At 41.6% G+C, this 27,280-nt stretch overlaps 1 protein-coding gene across 1 annotated transcript in view; it reads right to left on the bottom strand.

Annotated features, from left to right (window-relative positions):
* Positions 1 to 393: 393 nt before the first annotated feature.
* Positions 394 to 27,280, bottom strand: part of Aqp9 (aquaporin 9) — a 44,000-nt gene continuing 17,113 nt past the window's right edge. Inside the window, exons 3-7 of the mRNA XM_020184574.2 lie at positions 17,407 to 17,533; positions 12,392 to 12,529; positions 10,974 to 11,092; positions 7,286 to 7,503; positions 394 to 2,473 (exon numbers count right to left, since the gene is read on the bottom strand). Of these exons, the coding sequence (XP_020040163.1) occupies positions 2,302 to 2,473; positions 7,286 to 7,503; positions 10,974 to 11,092; positions 12,392 to 12,529; positions 17,407 to 17,533 (774 nt within the window). The 3' untranslated portion in view covers positions 394 to 2,301. The remainder of the gene's footprint in view (positions 2,474 to 7,285; positions 7,504 to 10,973; positions 11,093 to 12,391; positions 12,530 to 17,406; positions 17,534 to 27,280) is intronic.

Here is a 27,280-nt window from a genome sequence, read left to right as displayed (position 1 = left end):
CAAAGTTTCCCCTTATGGAGAACCATGCTCTAATCTGTGGGGATCCCAAGACTGAGATTATTACCAGCAATTCTGTGGCTACCACTAAGTTGGCTTTCAAAGAAACCTAAGACCCATATGATTTAACCAAGTCAATGTTCTCAATCCCGCATGTTAGAACCAAATGAAGGACTAACCAGGCATTAGTATTTCCTAAAAGCTCCCATGGATTTGCAATTCATGGACAGGATAAATAACTTCTAATCATAAATTCCACCTCTGACATTGAGGTAAATGAGCTTATGAAGTTTTTCAATTGACAAGAGGGAGGGAAAAGGGTGTTACAAGCTTAACACTAAGTGTTAAGTGTTAAGATTAAGTGTTTAGCAGTTAATTTTACAAATCCCATAAAAATAAACAAACAACTCCCAAATTTTATTTCAAACAGAATATCCAGGTGCTTTCACAGCAAGAATAAAACTCCATATGTCCATGGGTTATAAGATGTAGGTCACCAAAGGCGTTTCCCACTTTGTTTTTGTTGTTCTGTTATTGTCACAAAGCAGTTGGGAAACTGGGTGCCTCCTCTAATCCTGGGCTTTCAGCAGCTGGGCTGAAGGTATATTCCTTGATACACAGCAATTCTTTCTGTGCTTGTCACTCACAGAGATCCTCTGGCTGAAAGTAACATCAATTAGAGAACTTCACAGGGAAGAAGGTGAGGAAGAACTTTCTTGATGCAATGTTTAGGGTTGGCAGGGGAGGAAGATCAAGACTTAGCAAGAACAATCGTGGCTTTGGAAGGGAGGCCTTCTGATGTTTTTCAGCAGAGGTAAGCTACGATCAAACTGCTACTTCTTTCCTTCACTTGTATTTCAGTAACAGTGGGAATAAAAACAGATGACATTATGTTCACAAGGTCTATATGTTCTGGAAGCTGCCGATATCACTTCTTTAGGCCAACCAGGGAGGAGGAAGGGTTGGCAAATATTGTAAGTCAGTTATTAATCTAGCTCTTTTCTTTTTTTCTTCCTCCCCTTCTTCCTTTTCTCCCTCCTTCCATCCTTCCCTTCCTCTTTCTCTCCCCCCTCCACTTTTTTTTTTTAACAGAGTCTTGCTATGTAGCCCAGCCTTAGCCTCAGCCTCAGCCTCTGTCTCCTGAATATTGGAATTACAAGTGCGGATCACCACACCTGATCAGTTATTGATCTTACAAAAGATGGAGAATTGCATTAGACATGTTCAATTTCCCATGAAATAATAGACAACTTTCATAACCTGCCTGAGATTGTGTTTATCTGAAAAACTGGTCATCATTGTATTTACCTCAGGTCGTCCTGTCAGGATTAAATTAAATAACGTCTGTGAAAATGTTTTGTGAATCGTAAAGCCCAGTAAGATAATACTATCTTTCCAGGGACTTTCCACCTTGAATAGTCTGGTAGACCAGGCTCCAGTGGCTTTCAGGTTTGGCTTCTGTGGCATGTGTAGAATGACAGATGAGTGTGATCATCGACTTCACTTGTCAAGTGTCTGTCCTCAAGTGGGCAAATAGGAAAATACATTTCAGCTAAAAAGACAGTGATGTATTTTTCATGACTGAGATTACAATCTTTTTTTAGGTTATTATATACTGAAGACCAGGAAATTAATTGGTACCCTCTAAAATGAAGAAGAGCAAGAGATTAATCTGATAAATGGTTTCCATTAAAAAATTCCATTTGGTTTCCCAAATTTATCTTGTGTCCTGAGGTTTCTAAATCCTCCAGTGTCCTTTGCCTGTGCTTTCCACCTGCACTCATTGCTTCCTACATCCCCTGGTTTGGAGAATATCAGTATTTATGCAAAGACGGTAGCAAAGTTTAGCTAGAGAGTTAACCCTTTCATTCCCTGTCTTTTGGTTTAGGCTTTGGTTGATATTCAGAATATAAGATTTGTAGATATTGAGGATAAGGCTTTTGATGACACTATTTCATGTAGTAGGCAGGGCAGTTGAGACAATGCAAGTCAGTCTATGGCCAACATTTCAAGTTACTGGTACTCATCTAGAAGGATGGATTTCCACCAAAGATGCAGTAAGCAAGGCAGGGAGAAGCTGTTTCAGGGAACAGCCAGTGCTATTCTGGGGAAGGGGCTGACTGGTAAAGAAGAGGTCAGTATTTCTAGATCTTCACACAATGCCTCTGCAACTGGGTATTCCACGTGGCTAGCAGAGAAAATTGGGTAGATTTCATCTTGGTCTCACAAAAACCCAGACATTTAAATGTCATCTTTCCTGAAGAGAGTACCAAGCAAACTGCAGATCCAGTGCTGAGTACACCATTACATCATGACACTAATTTCATATTTCTCTGGTTTGTTCTCAGATGGTGTCTCAAAGTCTATGTGAGGATCTGGGTGGTGGATTTCGATGAGAAGAACATAGATGAGGCCCCCAATAACAGCTCCAACCAAAGGGCCCACTACAGGAATCCACCAGAAGTTATTTCCAGCTCTGAAATCAAACAAGAAATTAGTGATACATTTCTTGGCCATCTGTCCCCTGGTGTTGCTGTCTGGTTATTTACTACTTACCTAATATTTCTCATGTTCATAGCTCCCTTTAACACAGGAACAACCAAGTAATAAGGGTGCTCACTGTAGCATAGCAGCCATCATTCCAGACTTTCCAGAATAGCTGATACCTGACTTCAAGTGTTCTATACAGTGTCTCATTAACACCAATGACAGATTGTGCCTCATTTATTTTCCTCTTAGAGAATATAGTGCCTGAGCCCGTAGTCAAGGCTGAGGACCTCTAGGGAAAAGTTCAGACAAATTATTTAGGAATCTACTTTTCCTTATCCTGAAATAAGGATAAGCCTGAGGACTGTGAATAGAAAGAGATGCTCAGAATATGGAGAGATTCCTGGGGGTTGTTAGTCTATGAAGGCAATCAAAATAGTGAGTGCTGGACACAGTGGTTCACACCTGTAATCCCATCTGCTTGGCAGATGGCGATCTGGAGGACTGAAGTTCAAAGCCAGCTCGGTCAAAAAGTTAGCAAGATCCCGTCTCAACAAACAAGCTCGAGATGGTGACACACACGTAAGTAATCCCCATTACTAGGTGGAAGATCTCTATCTGAGGCCATCCCCAGACAAAAATGTAAAACCTTTTCCAAAAAATAACTAAAGCAAAAAAGGGCTGAGGGTGTGGCTTAAGTGGTTGAGTGCTTGCCTAGCAAGTGCAAAGCCCTGAGTTCAAACTGCCAAAAAAGTAAATAAAAAAAATGAATTAAATTAAAAAAAATCTAAAGTTGATACATGAACTATGTACTAAATACAAGTTAAATTAGTGCATATTTTTTGAGGTTGCATGGCATTCTCTTCCTTCCACAAGTCCTCAGTCAATCCATTCTGGTAAAGGTACAGTTCTGGGAGACAGCAGGTGGCTTTGTGAGTTTTCAATGTCTTTTTTAGAGGAAGGAAATCCATTTAAATAACTCCATAGAAAGTACCGTGATTTTATTTGCTTTTAAGCAAACAAAACATACAGAATATTATTTGAATATATATATTCAAATATATATATATGTATATATATATACACGTGCATACACACACACACACATATATATGACAAACTATTTTTAAAAATCAGGAGAAATGATAAACACAAAGTCAGAGTAATGCAGGAGCAGCAGGAGGACAGGCTGTGAACACAATGGTATGAGGATTCCACCATGCTCTGTGGTGAGAACTTTAATTCTGGAAGAATTGGTTTCTGTTCTTTTCATACTACGATTGATAACTACATGATGTTCCGCATGCCCTTTCATTAACAATACATCCTGATTAGAAAAGATTAGTAAAGAAAATAAGCAGAAAACAAGAGCCCTGTCCTAGACTATAGGAGACCCTGTTCTATTCTCAAAACGGTCTGGAAGGTCTTTGGGCAAGCCACCCTCTGAAGCTTGGTTCTGCCTGTTGCAGAGTCCCTTCCATCTGGAGCATCCAGGTATTTTCATGTGTCCTCAGTCACCAAGGCAACCACCAGATGTCACTCTTACTGCATGAGAGAGAAGACTCTGCACTCCATATTCTCAACTTGGATGCCCATTCCCACGTCCCCAGATCTGGATGGATGGGTTTCTGTGAGAAGAATGTGAAGGGTGGCTGCTTCCTGTACCTAGCTTTAAGCAACTGGAAGCCTTCTCTAGAGGTCAGCACATGAACAGAGTATGAACTATCTGAGTTGGTCCATCATTTCCTTTTTTGGCACAGCTCTGCCTGTCATTCAACAGATTAAGGTCTAAGGTATCTGCAAGGGCACATGTATATCTGTCATTGACTGCACACATTGTGCCAGGAGCACAAGTCATAAATGGAGGATCCAGATGTGGACCCTGTCCAGTACCGTTGTTCATGCACACAGGGTGGTCATCATTTGCACTATGATTTGGGTGCTATGAAGAACAGGTCTATGTTCTCTGCCTAAAGGAAAATCATTAAGGATTCATTACTTTGGATAAACTACCTTTATATATTATTAATATTCCAGAGATTCTTTACCCATTAAGTTAGTAATACCTGAATTTTAAACACTGGATAAAACTCTGGGAAGCATCTTAATACCTAAGGTCAAAGCAGGAGCCAGCCAGAGTCTGTTGGCTCTTGCTCTTGTCAGACCCTCTGGTTCCCTACTCCCCCGCCATCCTCCACTGCCTGGCATCAGGGGCAGGTGAGCACCTGGGAGTAAGGCAATCTTGGCTGTAGCTGAGACCTTGGAGGTAGGACCAGGCTACGATGTCTACTGAAGTGCTTACCTTGGATAGAGAACCCTGAAAGGACAGGACACTCTAGGGATACTTTGGAAACCTGATGGCCTTAAAGGTTTGGGGGACCTTTTGGGTTGAGGATAACCATCCAACCTTACTCTTCCCTAACAGGATTCTGCTGCTCTATTTTCTGCTTTTTCAACTCATCTTATATAATGATGCTAGATTAATTTTGTTAAATTGGCATCCTAACCATGTCAAAAATCCTTTGCTGCTCCCCATAACCTATAGAATAGAGAGCAGAAAAACCAACAGTTCTCATTGTGGGAGTCCATATCCTCTTTGATGTGATTATTGTCCGTTCTTATTATTTGAACATTCTGTCTTTGAATACAGGGTGCTCTCAGCCTGAGATATCCTTATTGTTGTCCATTTAAGCATGTCCAAAGACTACAAAATGCTCCCACTTCCACTTCCACCCCTGCTAATGTTTAACTTTGGAGCTGTGAACTACCTTTCAGTTCCTGGAGTTATTAATCAAATCTGTATAATGACACTTGACAGCCTCAACCTGTGTAAGTGCCTATGCTATAACCTCTCAAGAAGAATATAAATGAACTGGTGAAGGACAGCAACTGGGTCATGTCGTCTTTAGCATAATAGCTGAAGTAGCTGCATGAATGGATAAATGAATGTATAAAGGGAAGAGGCACAATCTCATGAGGAACAGGGGCTCAGGGTTTGGAATTAGATGATTCCAGCATTCCCCCGCAGACAGGGATTCTCTCACACGCTTAAAGCAAAGAGGGGTCATACATGCTCTCTGTTTGGGAATCACCATGATTTTTAGTGCTTTGGATGAATCACCAAGGAGGACTCAAAGAGGAGGGGAGCAAAGTGATCACTGAGGTTCTGTCAGGAGGGATTAAAGGAAACATGGCTAATTTAGAACTCTGGGAAGGAGAGTATTTTTAGGATAAGTGCTTTTGACACTCCATTGCAAGAATATAAGGGGTCATTCCTAGGTGGGACCTCTTCATGTCCTACTTCTGATCATTCTAGAACAGAATTTCTCAACTACAATCCTATTATCATTGCAGACTCAGTAATTCTTTGTTATGGGCTCTGCCCAGTGTGTAGTAGTATGATGTAGGAGCCATCCCTTGCCTCTAACCACTAGGTGCCAGTAGCAATCCCTTCTCCCCACCCTCAGGAATGATGATTAAAAGTATCTCCAGGCATTGTCAAATGTCATTGGGACAAAATTGTCCACCTCTCATTGAGAAGCACTGTTGTAGAAAATTCATTGCGCTGTTAATTTCTGGGTGACAGGGAATATTGCCTCATTCTCTATATCCTCCATCTTCTAAAAGATGCTTGGTATATAGCACTCATTTATCCATGCTTTATTGAGACTTTCTATGAGTCATACCCAGTTGTAGGTACTGTGGAAACACAAGGGGAAAGCTGTCAAGGTCCTCTTGGTACTTTAAAGGCACTCAACAGTATCTGTGGTGGATATCAGTTTGATCTTCACATTGGTAACCCTAACTCTCATTGAAATTGTCAGGACATGCATTTAGAAACCCTGAGGTCCTCTATTCTCACAGAAAGCATTAAAACTGGGGTTTGTTCCCACATGTTTTTCCTACTTCCCTTTCTCTATGTTAGAGCCTTTGTTTTTTTTTTTTTTTTTAGTGAAACAAAGTGAACTCCTTGCCCTTGCCAATAGAGCCTGCCATGAGTGCATGGGAATGGGGCTCTGTGGCTTTATGGAGAGAAAGTGAGAGCAAGAAATTGGGCAGTTTGTCCTAGAAGATTGATAATGACAACCACATGGTGTTGTCATGTCCTGGGCACACACTCTGCCTGTTCTGTCAGGAGTTTCTTACTCATTTCTCAAGACCCAGCTCGGTTCTCACTTCTTCAGTCATGTCTTTCTCAACTTCCTCAGCAGAGTTACTCATTCCCTTCTGAATTCCCTCAACACTTTTAGGGGTTGCCAGAGCACTTCTTACGTTGCTCATGACTAGTGTCTTTGATGATTTTGAAATTTCCTTTTATAGCACAGAAACTAAAACTTAGATAGTACCCAAGAAAGATCTGGTGAATGAGGAAAGGACTCACAAGAAAAAGCCCTTTGGTAGTATCAGCAGATGGAAATTCTAGTTCGGACAGTCACAAAGTCAATCTGTAGACAAGCTATCCAACAAAAATGTTCTCATAAAGCCATAGGCCAATTGAGGGATTAATATTATAATAGTATATTGTAGGAGACAAGCCTGTCACTACTGAATTTGCCTAGAGTCTCTGCCTCCCCCCCACCCACACGCTTCTTTCTCTCAATCTCTCTGCATGGCCCCTCACAAATGTACACACACAAATCATATCACAAAACACAAGTCGAGTGTTCCACACTTGTGACCAGACTGCATATTAACCTCTGCTCTCTGATCTGCACCCTCCTGGATCTCCAAGTCAAAGCAGAGCCCTCCTCCAATGAGGTATGGTGTGAATCGTTTTCCCTGATCCCCCGTTGGTACTTACGTGAAGACCTCAAACCCCCATCCTGCTAAAGCAGTGAAAAGTCTAGGGCTCAGATCTCGAGCAGGGTTCATGGCACAACCACTATTCAGTCCCAAAGAAGAAGAAATGACAATAATCAGGAGGCCAATGACAACAGGCTCTAGGCCTTTGGGGACACCCAAGTTTCTGGAGTCAAAAATGGCAAAGACAATCAGGAGGAGGAATGTGGTGGACACTACCTAGAAAGGAAGAAAAGGTACAATAGTTTAGGCTGTATTCTGCCAACTTGCCTACCTCAAAATTCACCCCTCCTTTTAAAAGATGAACTTAGTTAAAATTAACATATACTGGATAAGTACACAGCACTTCTTTCCACAGTAATGCTAAAAGTTGATGCTAATATAATTGTCCTTTACAGATTAGTTACTTGCCCAAGGTCACACACTTGGCAGCAGGTGCAGGCCCAGAGTGATCATCTCTAGAGACTGTTACCTGAACTTCTACACTGTTACTCCTGGCTGAGCTACTCATCAGTCACTCAGGAAGGCAGGTTGCAGGTGGGAAAAATGAACGGAGGACTTGCTCAAATTGGTGAGAAAAACATCGAGACAGCAATAGAGACATATACAAAGGAAAGGGACAGAAAATTCCTAAAAGAAAAATCAGATTAGGAAACAAGTGGGAAATCTGATTTGTAATAAGAGAAATACAAACCATACCAAATGTTAGGGAAGAAGATGAAGTCTTTCAGAGTTTATAGAAGAACTAAGCACATACCACACTTTCGAAAGGAAAGTGTGGAAAAATTATAAAACAGATGTGCTCACTTAAGCATTGTTTCCAGTACTGAAGACTGGAGGCCACCTAAATACACCTCAATAAGGAAAGAGCTATATTATTGAATGTCTAGTTCATAGTCTACTCTTCAGCCATTAAAATTATATACACAAGAACTATATGGTAACATTTTAAAAATGATTGCAATATTAAGTGAAAAATAAATTGTATGTACAGTGTTTTATATTTAAAAGAATGCATAAAACAAAAATTGCAAGTGACTATACAAAAATGAGAACAGGTATTCTGCAGTAGTGGGTTTTTGCTGGTGTTTACCCCTCTGTTTTCTAAACTTTTAAACTATTACTTTACTTGAACAGCTAAATGGTGACTATTACTTACTGAATGCTCATTATGCTTCATATGAATGTACTGACAGTTGTCACATTTGAAGTAGACAATGTGTCTACTTCATTCATGGTCCTTCCTAGGCTTTATTTCATTAAAACTTCATAAGAACCGTGTGAGGTAAGTCCTATTACCGTTCTCAGTGTATAAACAAGGAAATATAGGTAGGAAGAGGTTAAGACACTTGCTCAAGGGCATGCAGCCAGTAAGCAGATGAGTCGGAATGGGACCCAGTCAGCTGATTTTAGAATTTAATCTCATCATCATTTTGTCAGCTTTCTAAAGTAATACTATTAAAAGAATTTGTAATCAGAAAGGCATCTTCTCCTAGGAGCAGCCTTCTCTGGAAAGCCTTTCTCCACTCTCTGGGCTTTCACTGCATTCTGTCTTGATTTCGGTTCCTGCCCTTGTCACCTTGCAAAGGAATGATCTGTTTACTTGTCAGGTTGAACATCTGACCCTGGACTTGAAGACAGAATAGCTTGAAGATGTACCTGCCTCTGTAGGAGCCCAATAAATATTTATTGGCTAGATGAATGATTAACTAAATTATGAAATATGCTTGGTTAATATTTAGAACAAAACCTTGAGATAAGGTAACCCCAGAATATGGTCTTGGTGGCCAACAGTTTTCTTTGGTGTTGGCTGACTAATAATTGGCATCTTCCTGAACTTCTAAAGCCAGTCATGCAGCGAGCCTTCAGGGATTGCTCATGATTGGAGCACCATGAGTTCTAATGTTTATTTTCTCTACTTAGCCATATGTAGTCATTGCCTTAAAAGCAATGATCCTTAGAAAAAGTGGCAACTCATTGTGAGATAATGACACAGTGAAGAAAGTGAGGTGATGTACCTGTGTCACATCAGTCAAGACTGGGATAGCCCTCGGTGAGGCCAGACCACACTGAGCAGATGCCAAGGAACTTCCTTGTGCCCAAGACACTTGGTGAAACACCTTAAGGATAGGAACTGGAAGGCTATGTGAAAGTCTCCAAGATCCTTTTAGAAGAACAAAAAAGAGAAGGAAGTAGGGAGATGGAAAAGAGGGTTGCTTAAGGGTAGGAGCATTACTATTTGTTGTCTGCCCTCTTTGTGCTGGGATTTATTTCTGTAGTGTATTAGTCAGGTATTACTGATGCCATTTGTCAGAAGACTGAGCTGAGATCTTATAAGGTTCTAATTACTAGTACAAGGACAAACACATGGTAAGGGGCAGGGCTAAGACTTGGTCTCCCATCACACTGAGGAATTATAATGAAAGCTTGTGCCACTCTCTTGCCCTTGGGGTAGTTTTGTGTCAGGGACACCTCTGGGGCCAGTGAACTCTCTAGAAGGGAAAGGAGGTATGTCTATGGGAAGGAGGAGAATGTTGCTCCCGGACTTAGTGGAGAGGGAATATTTCTGGGGCCAACATCAAAGGAGCTGGAGACTTCGCTTTGCTCCTCAGACTTTCAGCATAGCCTGAGAGTATAGGGAACTGTGAGTCTTTAAAACCCCAGACATAGAGTTAAGCACAGAGCTGCCTATTTGGTTTGCTGATTAAAGTGGAAAAGAAGGATGAGGACATAAGAACACAGTCTTTCATCCATCCATTGAATGGAAGTGGTCATAGCTGATAAACTGAAAGATCCATTTTATATACATGCCCACTTCAGTTTGCCCCATTGCATAAATCCTGATCATTAGGGAACTTAGAACCCTTCCTCCCTTCCTCCCTTCCTTCCTTCCTTCCTCCCTTCCTTCCTTCCTTCCTTTGTTCCTTCCTTCCTTCCTTTGTCCCTTCCGTCCTTCCTTCCTTCCTTCCTTCGTGCTTCCCTTCTTCCCTCCCTCCTTCCCTCTCTTTCCTCTTTCCTTTCTTCCTCCTTTCCTCCTTCTCTCCCTTCCTTCTACTTTGCTCCCTCCTTTTCTTCCTTCCTTCCTCTGCCCTGACCAAGGTGACCAGCACTTGTTGCCACACAGCAAGAGAGGAATAGTCTATTGGTCTGACAATGTTGATCCTGCCACAAACCTACCAGAATATTTGTGCTTTTGGCTATTCCACAAATTCTTGGGTGCAGGCAACTAGTTTAAGTATCAATAAGGCAGAGAAACCTCTAGCTACCTTGAAACCTAGACTCATGGAGATACAGAAAAATCCATGGTACCCTAGGCTCACTACCACACTTCCCAGTCCTTGAATTAAGACAGCAGTGTCTTCTATTGTGGCCTTCACCTTTAGACCATATGTACAAAAGAGACAATCATAGTTGCCTCTATAGGAGTTACAACATTCAGTTATCCACTCTTTTCTGGACCTCAGCTAATATGAAACAAGTGTATGTATTAGAGAGAAGCAGAGAACTCTTCTAGTGGTACCAACTTCTGCAAGGGTGAAAAATTGTCAAGAAAGCTTGTCACCTAGTGACATCTGACTTTGGAAATATGACCTTTCCTTTCTCATAGGCCTGTAATGTACTCCAATACATCTCCCTTCATTGATTATGGATTTTTACCAAAGTTAAGTCTTTGTTGAATCTACACTTACTTGGTCTGCAAATGCATTCACTAGAGATAGATATGGAGCTGGGTATGTTGCAAAAATGAATGCTGTTGCATTTTCTCCCACGATGAGCAATTTTCCACCAGCAAAGGACATAAATCCATCTATGAAAGACAGAGCTATGGTACATTAGTGTTCTTTTGAAAAAGTTGAGGGAATCTTTGGTCAGGCCCTTGTGCTAAACAACAACAGTCAAACACACAGGTTGAACTTGGTATATCCTGTCTCTCTGGGCTTCATATTATGATAGTCTTAGAGATGCCTAAGGGGAATCCTAGGATGGTAGCTTCAAGGCAGAAAACCCTTGGCTGCCCTGAGGATTCACTCCAAACTTGGACCAAATCCTTAGTCTGTGTGGTGTTGGGAACTAATCTTTTTGCAGAATTTTTTTAATTTTCAAGATCAACCTAAAGTCAAAGTGAGGCTTCGATATGCTCTAGGCAGAGTTTATAGTTCACACAGGGTTCTTGGTAGCCCCTAATAACACACTCTAGTATTTGAAGGTATCACACTATAGTGAGAGCTGGGGGATGGCCACAGGGACTTTTAGAACCAGGCGGATTGTAGCTACCTACACAGTCAGCACCATCCCTAGGCCTGTCTTGTCTGGCCTTGATTTCTCCTTAGTCCTCTTAGACTTTAATTTTCAGGGAGACATGATGGGGAGATGTCCCTTTCCACAGTTTATTCCCCTAAAGTTTGGCTTATCAGTTCTAGCTCTCAGGGTCTTTGTTTGATAGTCATAATGCATTGAGGTAGATTTCATGGAATCTCAAGATTTCTTAGTTTGAATGGCCTTAGAAGTCAGCTAGTTCAATTCTCTCATTTTCCAGAGGAGGAAACTGAGGTCTGTCAGGTCAGGTGACTTATTGTAAATCACACAGCCCCTTACTGACACAGGCAAAACTCAAGTCTTGGTCTTTGATCACCAGTACCATGTTTCCCCAAGGACTGTTGTGGCATGGAAGCCCTGGCTGCCTGATAGAAGGGGGTGAAGTTCCTTATCCAGCCCATTTCTCTGCATCCTCTTTTCTTCAAGACATTTTCCCAGACATTTTCTAAATACTTATTGGTCATAAACTTTGCCACCAAACAGAATCTCCTTTCTCAGCCAAATCAGAAAAAAATGTGGAGAAGCCACTGGCCTATTTCTTATTTCTTGTGTGTCCACATCAGAGTACAAATTAGACCTAAAAATGGGCTTCTTTAAGTTCATCCCCGTCCTCATTTAAGATGTCACCATTTCCATTAAGAAGCTTCATAAAATTTGTCCAAATGATAATGTTGGCCTAATTATCTTAAACTTAGGATTTCCTATCAGTTATCCCCATTCTTGCTTTATTTCACTTCTTCCCACCAAGTAATTCTGGCTTTCAAAACTTTGAATTCAGGGGCCTACTCACCATAGTAAACGCCAAAGAGGGTAGCGGCTCCCACAAAGGCTCCTAAAAACTGAGCTCCCACATAGAATGGTAATTTGAACCACTTCATCCTTCCAAAGAGACACATTGCAAAAGACACAGCTGGGTTGATGTGGCCACCTGCAAGGAAGAGAAGGTGGTTAGGATGTCAGCGGGCAGCCAGGAGGAACTGTAATAAAGAAAACTGTACGTAGAAGCCTTGGCAGAATTCACTCTGCTAGGTAAGAGCCGTATGTGAGGACAAAGAGGTGTTTGCCTGTGAGTGTGTGTGTGTGTGTGTGAGTGTGTGTGAGTGTGAGTGTGTGAGAGTGTGTGAGTGTGTGTGAGTGAGTGTGTGTGAGTGTGAGTGTGGGTGTGTGAGAGTGTGAGTGTGAGTGTGTGTGTGAGTGTGAGTGTGTGAGTGTGAGTCAGTGTGAGTGTGTGAGTGTGAGTTGAGTGTGTGTGAGTGTGTGAGTGTGTGTGAGCGTGTGTGTGAGTGAGTGAGTGTGAGTGTGTGTGTGAGTGTGAGTGTGTGAGTGTGAATGTGAGTGTGTGAGTGTGTGTGAGTGTGAGTGAGTGTGAATGTGAGTGTGAGTGTGAATGTGAGTGTGTGTGAGTGTGTGTGAGTGTGTGTATGTGAGTGTGAGCGTGAGTGTGTGAGTGTGAGTGTGAAGGGAGGAGACATCATTACCTACTGTTGAGAATTTTTATCCTATGAAAAGGGATAAGACAGAAAGAAATTGATGTGCTCAAGCGCTTTAATGGGATTTTATCATCAATTAAGAAGCCAAACAGACTGATGTAAACTATTAACATCAATATACTCACACAGTACGTGTGTGTAAGGTTTAAACTCCTCAGCCCATGCCCAGTCTTAGCACTGAACAGTGAGGTCTTTTGAACGGAAGTGCCCCAGGCTAATGCTCTGTGCCTGTCCCTGAAGTGAGGTGTTGCCTTGGTTTTGGGGTGATCGCAGCAGATTATCCTCTGTTCCTTGGCCTGAACATAACACATCTCTCTCACACAGAAACAGCAACAATTTCTTCTCTCCAAATCAGACCACAGCTAGTGGAACTGGATTTCTCATTCTCATCTATTCATAAAATCAGATAGAAGATTTGCTCTGTGGAAAGTCATTATTGTCCCCAGTGGGCTTTGGATGTAATAGCAACATTTACTGAACTATCATGGGGATGTTATGTACATTTGAACCTCTTAAAAACACAATGAATCTGAGGATGGTGGCCCATATCTGTAATCCCATCTACTTGGGGGAGTAGAGATAGGACTCAGGAGGCCAAGGATGGAGGGCAGTTAGCTTGAGAATTTATCTGAAAAACAAACTACAAACAAAAGGGCTGGAGGCATGACTCAGTGGTAGAGTGCTCAAGCTTAAGGTTCTGAGTTCAAACCCTAGTACCACAAAAACAAGCAAACAAAAAGATAAACAAAAGATAAAATTCAAATCCAGATTCAAATGAACTCCGGAGCCAGGTTCTATGTTAATCCACTTCCAGACATGCTTTACCAAAGAAAGGCTTCGCCACCCTTTGTGGGCAGAGAAAAAAAATTAAAGAATTTAAAAAATCATTTTTGAGCATATAGGTTCACTTCCCAGAGGAAAAAAAAGACAAGACATTCTTTTTAGGAACACAGATGACATTTTATGTGGAGGGAGAATCAGAGTCACTGCCAAGGTGACCACATTGAAATGTGGACTTTCAGGGTGTAGACATGGTTGTAAACAAGAGAGGTGATAACGGCAATAATGAATGTCATGGTGATAATGAAGCTGCTGCTGATAAAACTGTACCATCTGACCAAGAGCTTGTTTCCAGAAGGCCTCCCCCCATGAAGAGAGCAAGGCTTTTCCTGCCTCTCCAAGCCAAAATGTGCTTGTATGGGGCTTCTGGCTGCTGGCTAAACCACAAGGGTCCTTTCTTCACCTGCTTCTTCCACCAATGGGTTAATGAGAGCAAGAAAATGCCAATATATCAAAGCATAGACAATTTGCTGAAACCTTGAAGATACTTCAACTGTAGTGTTTTGCTTTTAAAATCCAAGAGAACCTTGATTCTTGGGACCAGCAGAAGATAGCTGGTCTTCTTGCAAGACTAAGAACATGGGCTTGGACAGGAACACACAGGGAACTAGGAAGGTCCTGAAGCCAGCCTGTTCCTCTTCTCCCAGAGGATGCATCAGGAGCAACTGTCACTCAGCCAGCCTAGAGGCACTCACTGTGAAAGCATAAGGGGGCCAGAGGAAGTCACCTCTAATCAAAAATAGCTCCCCTCACATAAGTCCACCAATAGGAGACTTCTTAACAAAGTCCATGTCTAAAATAAAATTTCCCATAGATACGTACCTTGCTGCTTTTTACCTCCCCACCCCCCATTAAGCACCCTGAACCTCACACAATACAAGGAACTTAGTAGGATTTTGAGACTTGAAAGTTGGAGAAATAACCGGAGGCCTTATTTAGGTAACTACAAAGATCTAAAGAGAGGGAAAGTTGTTTGGAGGTCAGAGAGGGTGTGTCTGGGAGGATGCTTTGAAAAGGTCTGAGAGGTAGAAGAAAAGGTTCAGTAAAGGGGGAACCAGTGGTACCCTGCCCCTCTTTCGCTGGGGGGCAAGTGACTTCTAGAAATTTCTCCCCGTAGCAATGAGTGTCCTTGTGGGCTTCTACAAGGACAAGGCAGAGCAGTGTAGTGGAAAGAACATGATCTAGAGTCAGAGTCCTGCACCTGAACACTGACTCTGCCAAGGTTGGTTTGATGATCATATTATTCACATAAAGAGTATCAGGGGACAGCCGGAACCCATGAGGCCCAAGATGAGTCTTAGGTGAGCAGAGCGAACTCTTTTAAGATTCTGTTCTAGGCAAATTCCCTCCTCCTTACCCCACATAGAAAATTCAGTGATAGAGATATCTTATATTTCATCTGTCATTAAGCAAAGCTATTTTGTTTTTATCAGTGAATTTATTTTTCTAACAAAATGCAGCATCAAAAGAGACTACCATCAGGTAGTTCAAACTCTGTGTGGGCTGCTGCACAAAAAGGGTGTGGTGAGTTCTAATTTATTGATTCTGGTTTGCATATTCACAAAGGACCGGGAAACTGTAACTTCTTTATAGTAAGGTGATGTCTTATATTTAAAAGTCAAATGTCAGCTGACCTCACCAGTGTGCAATCACAAAATGAGATCACACTTATATTTATGCACAATATACAGTTGTTTTTAGAATCTTCAAAGAGAGCCTCACATGTGGCCGCAAACCAATGTTAGCTGCAGTCAACATGACACTCACCTAGAAATGCAACTTCTAGTGAAAATAGGCCCTTACCCTTCTACTCACAGGGGCTTAACCCAAGTTCGAGGGCCAGAGGAGAAGGCTCCATGCCATTTTTTCACTCCCTCTTATTCTTCCTGCTGATCACTGCCCTTTTTCCTCCTATGATGACCTCCCCCCACCCCCCGCCACCTCCACATATAGCAGTGGGTACAAACAGGTATGGACCAAGATGGTGGTGAAAGGTGTTACCTGTACTGGCAGAGTCTAGGACCAATGAATCCTAGGTAACTACTTAATGATGTTCAGTTCAGATTGTTAGTCAACCAAAATACTCCAAAATTACGTCTGCACCCAGAAGACAGGTGGCAATACCTCCATCTTCACCTCATGTGGTTTGTAGAAACCACACTTACGTGAATGCACTGAGAGCTTGTAGGGCATAGCACGGAGAATCTGGCATGCTTGTGTTAAGCCATGAGTGTGTTTTGTAACTGGTGTCAAGTCCAGCACTCCAATCCAGCCATGGCACATTCAGGACAGGCCCATGATTATTTTTGTGCCCTACCTGATGCCTGCCTTGAAGTAGGTAGTATGGTGCTGGGATCACAGCAAAAACTCAAGAAGAACTTGAATGGAGATACTACACATGCCAAACAAATCATATACACTGGAAACTATTACCAGATCACCCCAGGGTGGGAGTCTGTGATTTGGAAAGGGTACCAAATAGAAAGTCACCACTTGAGATATCCTGTTCAGGAGGCTCCCGGGAGTCCAGGCAATCATTCGTTAGCACTCTAAAGGCAGCATCTATTTTAAGGCCAATCATCTTACCTGGCAGGGCCTTTTTAACCAAAACAGACCATTGTGAGCCTTACTGTCATGCCGACCTGGGTCAAATCATTGTTCTGTTCCTTTACCCCTTGCACAGCTTAGGCAATATACTAAATCTCTCTCCTCCCCAGTTTTCTCTGTTGAATGAAGACAATAATACGGCGTCAGAGCTATTGCAAAGGAGAAGGGAGATGAAGGATGTCTGGTAACCAGCACAGTGCCCAGTATACAGCGGTTTCTCAGTTCCTTTTCTTCTCTTCTCATCAGCTGTCTTGCCTCAGTACCCACACCAGGCTGCTGAAAGTTTCAGAGCACCTTCCACAGTCCCTTCTTAAGTTTCCAGACTGTGTTAAATATCATTATTTCTGCTTCTCAGAAACTTATAAATGGCTTCTCATCAGCCCAGCCCTCAGGGAAGAATTAGATTAAGACTTAGATCAGATATTCACTGCCCTAAAAGTTCCATCCATTTTGCAAGACACTACACTCTATTGCTGCTGCTGAAAGTCCAGAGACTTGCTTCTGATGGCATGACCTCCACTGAGCTATTCACAGGACATCTGAGAAGTAGTTTCCAAGTGTCAGGTAGAGCAAGTAAAAGACCACATTGATTGCTGAAGATAATGAGGCAGTGGTCATACTCAGGAATGAATCAATTGTGAGTTCAAATCCCCATTGTTGTCTCTTGCTAAAAGAGACAAGTTGCCTTTACATAAATCACTTGCTAGTTGTTAGAGATTTTAATTTTATCATATATAAAAGGATCAAATTCATATTCTTCCAGGATTGTTGATATAGAAATAAATAAAGGCATGTAAAGCACCCAGCGCTGTCTTCCTACCTTGGGATTGTTGAGCTAACAGTAGCTGCTGTAATTTCTACTGCTTACCAGAGACGCCTCCGGTCACATAAATGGCCATCACAACTGACATTGCAAATCCAACATTGATAGTGACAATTCCTCCAAAATGTCCTCGACTGAGGACAGCTTGGGCAACACAGCCACATCCAAGGACCTGGAAGGAAAGAGAGGAAAACTCAACAAGCAAATGTGGATATGGCCACTGTCAAAAGCAATGGAAATTCACAGTATCAGTAACATTTTTTAAAGCAAATTCATGGATCAGGCTGCCTCAGACTTCACGCAAATCAAATTATGATGTTCCAGCCATACACAGGTAGCCAAATTGTAGACACAAGGCTGTATCTTGCTGATAGATTGAGTTTTGTTGGGTCTTCACAATATGAAAATTCTGCCCACTATTTATGTCAGGCATTTTCACAATTGGTGCTGTGGAGGGAGGCCTGGGTGATTGACAGGTAGTGAAAGCACAGTTTTCATTGTATGCCCTCCTTTTCATTTAACATGCATTTCTGACTTTAAAAATGGATCCTACATATTCATGGAATAACCAGTTTAAAACATTTCATCATAGTCCATGAAAGGAAAATTTGGAGGACGAGGGTTCTTGGGAAAGATGAAGCAGTTGTTACAAGTGTGGTAGGAAAGAAAGACAGCAAATGACCACCAGGTGTTATCATGTTCTGGTTTAAAAAACAGCTGTGGTCCTGGAGACATAAGATAGGGACAGAGGAATCATTAGATGATTGCTTTTTATGTGTCAAATTGGCCAAACTTTTCCTGGAATAGAGTCTAGTTTCGACTTCATAACAAGGAAGAGCAGCTATAGTAGACTCCATTATCTGTAGGGGATGTATTTTAAGGCCTGCAGTGGATGCCTGAAACCATGGATAGTACCAAACTCTCTATATATGATTGTGTGTGTGGTATGTGTGTGTGTGTGTGTGTGTGTGTGTGTGTGTGTGTGTGTGTGTGTGTGGTGAATGTGTGTGTTCTGAGAATTTAATCCAGGGCCTCATGCATGCTGGGCAAGCACTCTAACACTTCAGCCATACCTCCAGCTCCTTGCTTTGCATTTTGTTTTTGAGACAAGGTCTTTCTAACGTTGCTAGTGCTGGCCTCGAACTAGAGATCCTCAGGCCTTCACCTCCTAAGTAACTGGGGTTATAGGCATGTGCCATTATGCCTGATTATGTTTTTTATAAGTACATACATATGATAGAAGTTTAATTTATAAATTAGGCACAGGAAGAGATTATCAACAACTTAAAATAAGATGATTATAACAATATGCTGTTATAAAAGTTACATGGATATGGCACCCCTCTTCTCCCCCAGCACTATCTAAATATCTCATTGTATTTAACCCACCTTGCTTCTTATCAACCATGGGTGGCTGAAATGACAGAAAGCAAAACCATTGGTAAAGGGAGGACATCATAACTAGGAGGGGGATTCAATATCAAGCAATTAAATATCATTAAGAGCAGCAAAATAGTAGAGCAATGGTTTCATGAACAAAAAGATTTTAGGAAAAAGCAATTAAGAACATGAAGGCTTCAGGTCAGGTACAGTGGATCACACCTGTTATCCCAGCTACACAGGAGGTAGAGATTGGGAAGATAGTGGTTGAGAACTTCTTGGGTAAAAAAATGTTTGCAAGACCCCATCTCAAACAATAGCTGGGTGTGGTAGTGCACACCTGCTATTCCAGCTCCATGGGAAGCATAATTGGAGGGATCACCATCCAGGCCAGTCTTGGCAAATCTGTAAGACCCTATCCCAAAAATAACAACAGCAAAAAGGGCTGGGGGCATGGCTCAAGTGGTAGAGCACCTGCTTAGCAAGAAGGAGACCCTGAGTTCAACCCCCAGTGCCAACACACACACACACACACACACACACACACACACACAGAGAAGAATGTGAAGGTTTCTTATCAGGAAGATAATATCTAGCTATAGTGTCTCTTTCCAAAGAATGAAAAGGGAAAAAAATCCAAAACTAAAGTCTGAAAGTTTGCAAACAATTTTTTGACAGAAATGAATTATTCTAAATGGTCTCCAAAGGGCTCATTTGTGAGGCCCGTCAGAGAAATATGGTGCAGAAAAAAGATATCTAGTACATATAGAATGGTTTCAGTTTACTCCTCCCTACAGGCAGAAGACAGATGGCACATGGATGATCTTCAGATGTCCCATCCACCCCCAGTTCTGCGGCATACTCACTTGTCTTCCAACTACTGGACAGTGAGGAGCAGCAGGAGAGCTTGACCTCTTGAGGGAGGCCTTGGGTCTGCACACCACATGCACAGGGCACTTTTTCTTACTTCACCCACACTCTTGGATCAAAACCCTACACAGAATGTTAAATACAGCTGCAGTAGGAGCATGTTCTCCCTCCCTTTTCAGAAAGTCCTAAGTCTATCTCATAGCTTACCAATTTCACCTAGATATGACATTATTTTTTCTAGAATCCCGTCTATTATAATACCTGTCAGAATTAAACATTATTGCCATTCTTTTATTCGTATAAATTGATTGTACAAATCATTGTGTTGTACATGGGTTTCACTGTGAAATTTCCATACTATTTCTTTTTAATTTAAAGCCAATAGAATGCTCTGGGTACAACTTCCAAATTAACTAGTATTTTATAATACTATCCTGAAAAGAGGAGAGCCAAGAGTGACCTGATCTGGACTAGCAGGAGTGAGGAGACACACACCCCAAGAGAGGCAATCCTAGCGGTTGGTGCTTTTCAAATAGGCACCTTCCCTTCCTCAGGGTTCTAACACACATGCTCGTCTGCTGGACCAGAGAGAACATAAAAACTTAAATGGACCTGGGAGGCCTCTACCCTGTCAAGTTTCACTGTGATTACTACTCTTGTGTCCTACCCTCGCTGCTGGGGTTGCCTTTCTAGGGAGGATACACTGGTGTGTACTGTGGGGAAGAAACAAGAGGACAGGAAAATGTGAGGGCCTCAGTAACCCTCACCAGAATTGCCACCTGGAAGATCTCCACCCAGATTTTCAGCATTGAGACTGAATTTTTAAATATAGTTATTGTAGCCTGAAAAGCAATGAGGAAGACAGGTATTGGCTACTAGTGTCTTCCCTTGCCCGCCTTCTCCAGCCAAGCAGCACTTGGATATTCTAGTACATCATGGCTTGGTTGCTGGGAAAATTAGTCACTCACTCTAATTTCCTTCTTTCATAAGTCAGTGTATTTTTTCCCTTCAAAAATGAAAGTATTGTCTATACTATATGGTATTGTAGGTAAAATTTCCCATACGATTTTTTGGTTTGACTTTTAAGAACTGTCACATCTTTCCCATTCTTAGACACAGGAAGGGTCCATTATCATATATCTCCTGTGTTTTTTGTTCTGGCCTCTCCATCAGGACAGCTTATTTAAGCCCCCAACCCATTCATACTCTTCTCACCAAACCTAACCTCTCTTCTCTGAAATTCAATTATACTGTCCATACCGTACAATCAATACTGACTTGTTTTCCAAGTGCCTGGCTCTTGGTTTCCTTATTTAGAGAACAATCTCTATGGTTACTTTCCATACCAGCAATCAGCCACATGCTAGTCTCTGTGCCCTTGGGTTTTCTGTTTCCTAAACCATTCATCAATTCTTCCTCCATAGATCTTATATAAACTTACAAGGTCTCTTTCACATTCTTGGCAAGACCCGGCACCTGCTCAGTCTACCTGCCTTCTCCAGAAGAATTAGTCAAATATCAAAACCTTATAGGAGATGGGTGGCATCACAAAACCATGGATAAAGTCTTCATAGTGTCCTTTGCTGTCTCCAAAAGTTCTAATTCATCTTTCATTCAGACTCTCCAAATAACTTCACCAGGCCTTCTCTTCTCTCATCAACTCAACCCACCCAACTGTCCTACAAATAATACCACCTTCTGCTTGACTCAGTGCTATTAGTGGGTTTGGAAGATCAATGGTGATTCAGTTGTCACATGACCATTTGTCCAGCAGTGCATAACTAGCCACAAACTTAGAGCAGTATTTATTTTGCTTATGAATCTTGTATTTGAGCAGGATTTGTAGGACATCTCATTTCTGCTCCATTTGTATTTAAGTGTGGTGGTTTTCAAGGTCGGAGCACTGGAATTATCTGAAGGCTCATCTATTCAATCATTTAGTGACCAATGCTGGGCATTGGCCAAAACACTTACAACTGGTTTCTGAATGTGGCCTAGCTTCTTTACAACATGGCAACTGGATTTCAAAGGTGAGCATCATACAGGCTTCAGAGTCTGTGTTCTTAATTCCTGTATCATGTGTCTTTTTAGTTATACTTCTGAACTTGATATCAGACAGAAGAAATCTGCTATAGGCATTCTCCCTACAACATCCTAAATGGATATTTAAAGGCCCATGCTATATTGCCTTTAGGGTAGGGAACTCATTACACATTAGGTAGTTTGTTGTATATATTTCTTTTACTGATGTAGGGGTTTAGGAGTCCTTTCCATATGAACTTGGAGGCTTCTTTTCTGTAATTTCAGTCTTTTAGCTTCAGACCCACTCTTGTTCCCTCTGGGAATGCATAACAAGCATTCCAATAAGTGGCAGTAGCAATATTGTTCTCTTGAGTTTTCTCTTCTCCTGGACCTTTGTTCCTTCATCTCTGGTCCCTGGAGCTCCTTAGACTTCTAGTGAGTCTCATCTAGATAAGCTTTAGGTTGGCAGAAATGGACACCATATTCCTGTATTTGGGCATCACGTTGTGACACAACAAATAATCCTGTACTTTCTGATTTGTGGCTTTTACTGCCATCTGGTGGGCCATTTAGCCTCAGGATATACTTCAATTTTCACATGTTTGTGCCTGGTTTCAAAATTTCACGAGAAAATATTCAAGATTATATATTAAGTGTCTTTGTCTTTAGAGGTAATTATTCATCAGATTATTTGTTCCAGGTATGAGAACAACATTGGTATCTGTGCAAATGAACACGCTGCTTCTTGGGCTCAGCCTGCTCCTCTATTAAATGGAAAAAGCAGTATCTTGCCAGGCTTGCTTCATAGGACTTGGGAATAAAAGTTCAAATGAGATAACATTAACAAAGGCACTATTTAAACAACAAAGGGCAGTAATAAATGCAGGATATTGTTGAATTACATGTAAACTCAAAAAAAAAAAAAAAAACTCCAGTTCAGGGTGAATAAGTACAAACAATTGCACCCATGAGTAATTTAACCACTAACTTACTTCCTGGAAATACAAACAGGGGCAAAAATACATCTATGACAGACAGTAGAAATAGTTAGTTTCATTCCTATTCATGGAATCAAATTTGGGAGGTAGGGAAGGGACATGGAAAGGTGATGACTCCTTCAAGTTCTTTTGCCTATTTGTGGTGAAATTCCAAAGACAGACCACTGTATAATCGGCAGGGTTTCAATACTTTGGGTAGAAAAGCAACAAAAGAAAAGAAGAGGGTAAATGCTGTTTCTAATACTAGGTTCTATGCAGCAAGAGAAAGAATTTCAATGGAAAAGGGGGGAAAAACATTTGAAAGGCAGAATTGGTGTGTAATTAATTGGTATATGATTTACTCCATGCCATTCCTAATCACCCAAGCCAAACATGGTATTCCTTCCCCTTCTTTCACTCATACCCAATGTTCCCATATCTTGCTCAGCCTTCTACCTGTAGCCTCTGACCAGTTTTCTCACATCCGCTCTGCCACCCAGTGACCATGCCAGATATCATGGCTACAGACACACCGAAACCTCTCTGCTTCCTCCAGCTGGCATTGAGGGTTTTCCACTCCCTTGTCTCACAAATTCTGGCCACTTTCTGCCCAACACGAATCTTTAGCATCAACCAGGCTATGTGCTGGTCACTCTGTGTCCCTTGAGCTGATGTTTGTCATTCACCTCTGGGTGTCTGATCACTCTGTGTCCGGCCCAGAAAGAATGTCCTTTCCCTGTGTCTCTACCACCAAAGTCAATCAATCCTTAACTCAAGCTGCAATCTCACCTTCTTCATGGTGCTTTTTCTCACAACTTAAACCCTTACTGGCCTCTTCAACCACATCTATAGACTGTCACTTCATTATATGTCACTTTGTCTTGTGGCACCTCAGCAAGACAATAATGTCCACGAGAGCAGCTCATTCTTCTTTATATTCTATGTTTAAATAATATTTGAAGAAAGATTAAAATATTTAAACAGAAGTAGGAGAAAACATGTTTTCCTTGATATCAAGAGAAAGCAGAAAAGGAGAAAAGGTTATAGTGTGGAATGAGATGTGAAAATAGGAGGTGTAATTTCTAAGAAATATCCCTTGGAAGTGCTGGGAAGTCCCTCACTGAGCCATGACCCCTGTGACAAGCTGTTTACTGGACACAAAGTGAAACCTAGCATGACGAAGTGATTCTCATTAACTGAATAGCCTGGGATGGGGAGAGGAAGAATCTGCCCACAGATTTTACTGTGTTTTACCCCCTCAAATTTCTTTCATATTTATTGCTTATTTTAAAATGTGAAATAAAATGTTCCTAGTAGAATATATGGTGTGTTATGGACTCAATAAAATCTGAGCCCTTTCAGAAAAGCAGTAATGAACTTCAGTAATTCCTTGCAAATGTGTGTGAATAACACACGTATGGTTAGGAACCACCAGGGAAACTTGGAATTGTTGCAAGAAGTCTGCGATACCTCCTATGCATGAGACAGTGTCCCAACATGGAAGAGTAATATGTCCTGATCTGCCCCTTATGAACCATTTACCTCTTAACTTGTCTGTTTAGGGTTGTGTGAATAAAGGAATACAAATGCTCGCTTCATTTTTTTTTTTGAGATTGAGTCTCACTATGCAGCCCAGGCTGGTTTTGAACTTACAATCCTCTTTCCTCCACTTCCTGAGTAAGCGAATTAGAGTAGTGCACAGCCACGCCCAACATATTTGGTGCATTCTTTGTGCCAGGTTCCATGCTAAGCATACTGTATTGCTTCATCGCTATCCTATTATTAACTTACAATCCCTCTGGGAGGAAAAGAGCACTGTCTCCATCTTATGCATGATGACACTGAGCAACTTGCCTAGTTTTGTGCCATTGTAAGGAGACAGAACCAGGAAACCATCACAGACCTGGCTTAGCCAGAGGTGTGAATCATTACACCTTCTGAGATCCTCAGGAGCATTGGAAATATTCCTGTGTTCCACACGACGTAGGTAGAGGATCAGTTTGCCTATTTTCATGCTGGAAGCAATGGGTTGTCCAGAAAGGCTGAGGGACATGGAGACCCTAGGCAGCAGCCGTCACCAATCTATCTAATATAAATGGCCTCACTAGTAAACCAGGTATGTAGTCTGAGAAGACATGACTGAGGCCAGGGTTAATTTGGGAGCCTGCTTGGAGTTCTATCTAGTCTTTCTGTCACAGCAAGTGGATTGTGTGTGTGTGTGTGTGTGTGTGTGTGTGCGCATGTGCGTGCATGTGTGTGACAACACATGGTCACCTTGGTTTAGAAAATACCTGATAATTGAGTTTTTTCACTAAAGCTTCCCAGTGACCTAGAGAGAAATTCCCTTTCAGCTCCAGTTCCCCTCCTTTCTCAGAGACCAACAAGATATGTTGGTGATTATAGCCAGTTTTTCAAATGTATGCAAAACCAATTTCCACACTTTCTATTGCCTTGAGTTCAAGCTCCCCTTGCATAGACAGGTTTCATTAGATGACCAAGTGCTCACTAGCACAAAACTGCACCAAAAGGTAGTTAAACCCTTTCCTCTTTTGTTCTTTCTCACTTTCTTCTTTCCTCACAGTGTCTCCCACTTCTGTGATCACCAACACTCCACCAAACTTGCCTAATACTGGAAGTCAGTGGCCTGAGTGGGACATTGAACCATGCTGAGTTGGGCCTTTCTATGTTACTGACACTGAGCATCAGCCACATGGGTGACTGGCACTGGTCAACACTTGGGGGACTTATTTAGGATTCATATCTTCCCATTCTCAACACCAGGAGTCTAGGTACCAAAAATTTTCCCCAACCCTCCCTGCCCTTTTAGTACCTTTAACTGAACCAGAACCAAAGAAGTAACTTAGGTGACCATTCTATAATGCCCCTGTGTCTCCAAATATCACTGAGCCAGTATTTGTTATTTTTCCTTTAAAGACTTTAAGAGGAAGTGAAGATCCCCCTTTAATCCAGCAGCCAGACTGGGCATGTTTGCAATGCCCCAAGTAAGCAGCAACCCAAGAAAATGTGTTGTGTGAGACCGTCTCACCTTGCAGCTGCCACAGGTCTTTGTGGAAACAGGAAAGGAATGCAAGAAAATTAAATACACTCCCAAGTGGATAATATGCCATTAAATGATGCAGATGTTCAGAAAACATTTAAAAAGCTTATTTGTGGCAACACAAATTTTAAATCAACTGATTTAATGCAATATGTATGTATACCTATACATGTACATGTATGTATATATATATGTATTCCATGAGAGAGAGACAGAGACAAAGAGAAAGAGAGAGAGAGAGAGAGAGAGAGAGAGAGAGAGAGAGAGAGAGAGAGAGAGAGAGAGAATGAATATATTTGGTTTCCATAATAACCTGAATGGGAGGAAATCTGTCCTGTTTCCATCTAAAGAAACTTTAGGACTAAGACAATAGGTAATTCAATGCACTAGTGAAAGTTAACACTTGTGCCCCCCATGACACTAACCAACCCTCACCTGTTCCTGAGTCAAACAAGTAGTTTATCCAGATTTGGGCTCCAGAAGTCTATCTTTGAAATTCAGATTGTAGGAAACTAAGATCCCCAAATCCATAAGCAATCTAATTGGGATTTGGCACTCACTCAGCTAGTCCTTCTTCCTTCATCTGTTCCTCCACATGCCCATACATTAAAAATTCTAAGGGTCAAGCACAGTGTCCAGGGAGAGCAGGGATGAAAAAACTCAGAACACATTTCCTTGGGAGCTTGCAGGCCGTCAGGAGAGGTAGGATACACAGCTGTAAAACCAGCTAAGAAGTGGTAAGAATCATGAGGTAAGTACAGCTGACGGGGTAGGTAGCTTGTTAATGAATGGCTCAGACATTTATGCCCAGAAAACGTGCATGTCAAAGTATGACTTTGTAATATGGCCTTACTAAAGTAGATGGTGGATAATTCCCAAATTATCGAATCACTTGACCTATATCATTAAATCTGAGATTATATTAATATAGTCAGCATTTGAGGGCATAACAAATTGGCCTAATGAAGAACTTGATTAAAATGCTATGAAATCAAGGTTTTTCTTCTGATATTGTCCAAAAAAAGTGGTTTGCCCACCATTGTCTGAACCAACTTTGTCAGGTTGGTTGGATAGGAAAGAAAAGGACCACAATCTTGCATGTGGGGGAATTCAATTTCTAACAGCCAAGTCTACTGTGTATTAGTCCATTTTATGTTATTGTAATGAAATTATTGAGGTTGGGTACTTTATAAAGAAAAGAGGTTTATTTAACTCATAGTATTGTGCTTTGAGGGCATGGCACCAGCATTGGCTATGCTCTGGTGAATACCTCAGGATTGATAACATCACAGAGGTGGGAGCATGAGGGAAAGTGAGAGAGAGAGAGAGACAGAGAGAGAGAGAGAGAGAGATCACATGGTAAGATAAGAAGCCAAATTGCGAAAGTGTGGGAAGAGGGCTGGTTTACCTAATGACTTTGCACTAGCACCCCCTCTGCCTCTCTCAATGCCACATTGCAGATCAAGCCTGCAACATATGAATCCATGGATGACAAACTCCATTCAATTCAAACCATAGCACCCATAAACAAATGATACCAAACAGAAGGCTTAGACCTTCATAAGTCTCTCCATTTGCCATACTTTGTCTTTGCAGAATGTGGTTAAACGGT

The sequence above is a fragment of the Castor canadensis genome, chromosome 2 (genome assembly GCF_047511655.1).
Source record: "Castor canadensis chromosome 2, mCasCan1.hap1v2, whole genome shotgun sequence".
Taxonomy (NCBI): domain Eukaryota; kingdom Metazoa; phylum Chordata; class Mammalia; order Rodentia; family Castoridae; genus Castor; species Castor canadensis.
Note: the sequence above shows the minus strand (reverse complement) of the source record. Positions and strands in the feature narration are given on the sequence as shown.